The 5,000-nt window shown below is 42.2% G+C and overlaps 1 protein-coding gene across 1 annotated transcript in view; it reads right to left on the bottom strand.

The window, feature by feature from the left end:
- epb41l4a (erythrocyte membrane protein band 4.1 like 4A) overlaps window positions 1-5,000 on the bottom strand; it is a 104,440-nt gene that overhangs the window by 30,773 nt on the left and 68,667 nt on the right. Inside the window, exon 11 of the mRNA XM_063211667.1 lies at window positions 3,741-3,832. Coding sequence (XP_063067737.1) covers window positions 3,741-3,832 — 92 coding nt within the window. The remainder of the gene's footprint in view (window positions 1-3,740; window positions 3,833-5,000) is intronic.

Here is a 5,000-nt window from a genome sequence, read left to right as displayed (position 1 = left end):
AAAATGAATTGATGTTACATGTTTCATGAGGAGGCAAACTGTTGGTGAAGACTGTTTTATGTATTACTGTATTTTCATGCTTATTAGATCAGCAACTTGAGACTATGTGTCACACTGCTCACAAATCAGTACAGAATCTGTCTCCCTCATCTTCATCAGACTGGTAGCTTAAATAACAAACACATTTTTAACACCAAACAACTAAGTCAAGATGTAGTAAGACCCTATTGCTGACTAAAACATAGTCCTTCATTCCCCTGGGGATAAATGAAATATGTCCATACAAATGATATCAGTCCACTGACCACTGCTGTGCATCAAGAACAACTCAGTAACGAGCCAAAACTGTTCAGAGCTCAGCTGCTGTGTGCCACGTGCAATGTGGGTATGTAGGCTACTGTATCTGGACTTTGACCTGGCATTTGTGTAATGCTGAATTTCATGTTGGTATTCTGGAATTCTGGAATTTCTGTCTCTCTGAACCATCAAAAATAAAATAAAAACTATATTGAACAAAACATGCTTACGGTAAGCCTTACTATTTTTGGGCAAAATGTCTACAGAGCACTGAAGTTGCAGATGAATGTGGGTATGTATCTGAACTTTGGCCTGGTATTTGGGTAATGCTGAATTTCATGTTGGAATTGTGGAATTTCTGTCCCTCTGAACCTTGAAATGTTGATCAAAACATGCTTACGGTAAGCCTTATTATTTTTTGGGCAAAATGTCTACAGCAGGGGTTCCCACCCTTTTCCAATGTGGGGCCCACTCGAAATTGTCACAAATGTTCAGGGCCCACTTCTGACCCAATAAAGAATAAAACTCAAATAAATCAATAGCAACACATACCAAAATATGATTATAATTTGTAGAAAATGATTTCAAGGCCCACTTGGAATACCTTCAGGGCCCACCAGTGTGCCCCGGCCCATAGGTTGAAAATCACTGGTCTACAGAACACTGAAGGTGCAGATGAATAGTCTGCAACACTTCAAAAGGTTCAGGCTGAGGCATGTGTGTTTCCTCCTGCGCTTTAATGAGTCCAGTTATCCTTTAAATATTCCTCATTAACGCAGCGCCTTAGAACTATGCAAAGTAGTCACATCCATTCACATTTCTACCACATAAAGTAGAATTTGTTGCACAAAAGCATCACCTCATACAAAAGCAATACTTCCTTTGATAGAAGCAGTGGATATGTTAACTTTCATACTTGAAGGCATCTTGTGATAAACTGCATACACGTATACACGTAAACTGCATGTTACTGACTGCACAATAATTGCTCCACTCTGACATCATTTCACGTTAAAAGGCTGTAATTTCATAGTTTCACAAATAATGTAACATAAAAGCATCACCACCATTATAAAACATGTTTGACTGGACAGTGTGATAACTTTAAAGGCACTTCTCCAGTGTTGTGTAGTTGCACTGTGTCTTTCTTTGTATCACAGAGCCATATACAGTATATCAATAGGTAAAACCAATCTCTAGTAAGCAACCACTGGCAATCACATAGTTCTTCTTCTCCTCTGCACCTCCCCACAGACGGCCCCAGTCGACAGAACCGTTTCCCATTGGTTTCCTCTCCCTCCCTCTCACCCCTGCCAGCCTTCCTGCATCCTGCTCCTGGACCCCCGGGTCACACGAGGATTACCAGCCGCCTACCTCCCATAACCCCAACACCCTCATCACCACCCACCCACCCACCTCCTCCACAATCAGCCGATCAACCTGGATCTAGAGAGGCCTACGAGGCTCCGTGGGGACAACACCCCCACCCTCCACAATCAGCCGCTGAACCTGGATCTACCGGGGCCTATGGGGCTCTATGGGGCCAAGCCCTCTAAAACCCCTTCTGATTAAAGCAACACCCGGGGCGGCTCACGGGAGAGAGAGGAGAGGAGAGGAGAGGAGAGGAGAGGAGAGGAGAGGAGAGAAGAAGAGAGGAGAGGAGAGGAGAGGAGAGGAAAGGGGAGGAGAGGGGAGGAGAGGAGAGGAGAGGAGAGGAGAGGGCAGGAGAGGAGAGGAGAGGAGAGGAGAGGAGAGGAGAGGAGAGGAGAGGAGAGGAGAGGAGAGGACTGGCTGCTTGGGTGTGCCTTGCCTTACGAGAACTAGGTATAAGACCCTTTCTTTTTTGTGGTGAAGTTTTGACAGAAAAAGAGACAGAGAAAGGGGAGAGAGGGAGAGAGAGAGTGACAGACAGACAGACAGAGAGAAATGGGAGAGAGAGAGAGAGAGAGAGAGAGAGAGAGAGAGAGAGAGAGAGAGAGAGAGAGAGAGAGGGAGAGAAAGAGAAAAAGAGAAGAGAGAATGAAAATTAGAACAAGAACAAGAATGCAAGAGAACAAGAACAAGAACAGACAGAAAGAAAGAAAGAAAGAAAGAAAGAAAGAAAGAAAGAAAGAAAGAAAGAAAGAAAGAAAGGAAGAGGGGAATGTCTGCAGTGCATTCATTAGCCAGAGCTTTTCTGTGGTAGGTCTGTCTGAGCCAAAGCTTTCTCATCGTGGAAAGCGAAATGAGAGCTAGCCTCACGTCAGACGACGAGCAGTCAAACACGGGCTGACATAACTTGGCAACTCCTGCACTGCAATTTCACAGTGGCGCTCCAAATTACGGCTCATCATCAAGCTTTACAAGTCACAGCAACACTGTAATACGATCATCCACTGCAGTTTGTACATGGGTGTTAAGCGCTAAAAGACAGTTTATACAACTGAAAACACAAGCCTCATGTTCATCAATTGTCAATTGTATGATACAAACTGTACTAATGTGATGTATTGAAAGTGACAAGAACGTCATCAAATTACACCCTAGTCCATGTCATCCACAGTTTGTATACAGGTGTTAATGTTGAAAGACTCATGTTCATCATTTATTGATTGATTGGGGCTTGTCTTGGGTATAGGTAATGTTTAAGAACCGCTGCCCTAGTCCATAACACATAAGATCATTTTCAATTATTAATTGGGATATTTGAATTAAAAGAAACAGATTTTTTTTTTTTTGGAAGGTAACAAAAACTGACTGACACGTTTCGACCCTGAGGTCGTGTGCGTGTAGGGTTTTCCCTCGCCCTGAGGGTTATACGTGACGTAGTTTATTGTTTGCTGTAAATTTAGAGATGGTGTAATTACAGAGGAACTGTGTTACTAGGGGGCAGCAGTGGCCTTATGATTACAGAAGGTCTTTGAATCAGAGGGTCGCAGGTCGCAGGTTCGAATCCCACCCTTACCAGTGTGAAGAGTGTGTGTCCCTACCCCCTTCATACATGACAGTAAGACACCTGACATCATATTTCTCGAGGGGCTGTAACCAATAGCCTGTAATAACTGAAAGACAAAAGTGTCAGCTAAGTGTGATGTAATAATAGGGTGCAAGTCAGTTCTCGCCTCTGTTCCTGTCCTCTGTCGTTGTTGTCAACTGGGGTTAAAGTCTATCTTATATTGAACATGCATGTAATATATTTAAAACACAAATGTGATCTATCTGACAAATAACACTTGCTGTCAAACCAAACATAGACAAACGTCCTCATGTCAGAAGGCTTACGTTTTTATATCATATTTAATGTCATATTTGCATATCATATTTGTAATTTGAATGTTAAATGAAAGTCCAATATAACACTGACTTTACGCAAGCCGACAACAAGGACAGAGGACAGAGGAAAGGATGCAAGTTTGGAGAGATGACTCGTACCCACAATAATCCCGTCAAGAGAAGTGGCTCACCTGAAGAAGGTGTGGTGCTCCACACAGCATTTCCAAAGGTTTTTACAGGCCGTCTTATTCGGAGACTCAAAGACGTAGGATGTTTCTTGGCACTGGGAGGAAAAGAGATTTAAAACGAATTTATTGGACTTCACCACCAATTCATAACATACGATATTTTCCCAACAACAGGAAAAAGAGAAAAGAGACAACCACGTGTGCACACGCACACAAGCACGCACACACACACACACACAAGAAAATGTTATGATTTGCTTGAACATAACTTCAGCACCTAAGTAATTGAGCATTGTCTTTGGTTGCTTGGCACTTCAGATCATCTCAACAAAGTGCCTTTGTATAATCGGCATCAGGTAGGCTGAAGCCCGTTTGGAAAACCTTTTGACGTCAATACCCAGAATCCTTCATTGGCATGGGCATGTTCATCCATCTCTTTATACCGGCACGTGCACGTGTACGGGAGACTAAACATGCTTTCAATGGGATTTCATCAGCAACAGTCAGACAGAAACAGACTGACAGATACTTTCATCTCTTGTATGGGATACTTAACAGTAGTCTATGGTTGAATGTGAAATGTTCATTTGTGCGCTGCATAGCATACTAAGTAGGGAGCAAAACAGTGCAACTTCTATCCTATGAAGGGTACATGACTATAAAGGAAAATGAGTTAGCATGTCAACTACCGGTATATACAGTGGCTTCAAAAAGTCTACACACCCCTCTTCAAATGTCAAATGTTCAAATGTCATTTTTTATGATGTAAAAAAAACAACAGAAATGCAAATAAATTCACAGCTTTTTCCACCTTCAATCTAAACTATTAACCTGTACAATGCAATTGAGAAACAAGCATAAAGCTTTAAAGGTAAACAATAGAAAATAAAAAACTTCAATTAACATGGTTGCATAAATATACACACCCTGAAATTAATACTTAGTTGCAGCACCTTTGGCTTGTCTGGGCCAATCCAAAACCTTAATCTTATTCCGGTGAAGCCATTCTTTTGTAGACTTAGGCGTGTGCTTGGAGAAATTGTCGTTCTGAAAGATTAGTTCCTCTGCATCTTCACCTTTCTACCAGGGGGCCGAAGGTTTTGTGCCACTACCACGGCCCCTGTGGAAATTTTCATAATTCTCTCCTCCATAATGAAGGCCCCAGTTACAGCTGAAGAAAAACAGCACAAAAGAACAATGCTGCCACCACCATACTTCATGTTAGGTATGGTGTTATTGCGGTGATGTTTTGTGCCAAATATA

Source organism: Engraulis encrasicolus, chromosome 12 (genome assembly GCF_034702125.1).
Source record: "Engraulis encrasicolus isolate BLACKSEA-1 chromosome 12, IST_EnEncr_1.0, whole genome shotgun sequence".
NCBI lineage: Eukaryota > Metazoa > Chordata > Actinopteri > Clupeiformes > Engraulidae > Engraulis > Engraulis encrasicolus.
The sequence above is the reverse complement of the archived record's forward strand: the minus strand, read 5'-3'. Positions and strand labels throughout refer to the sequence as shown.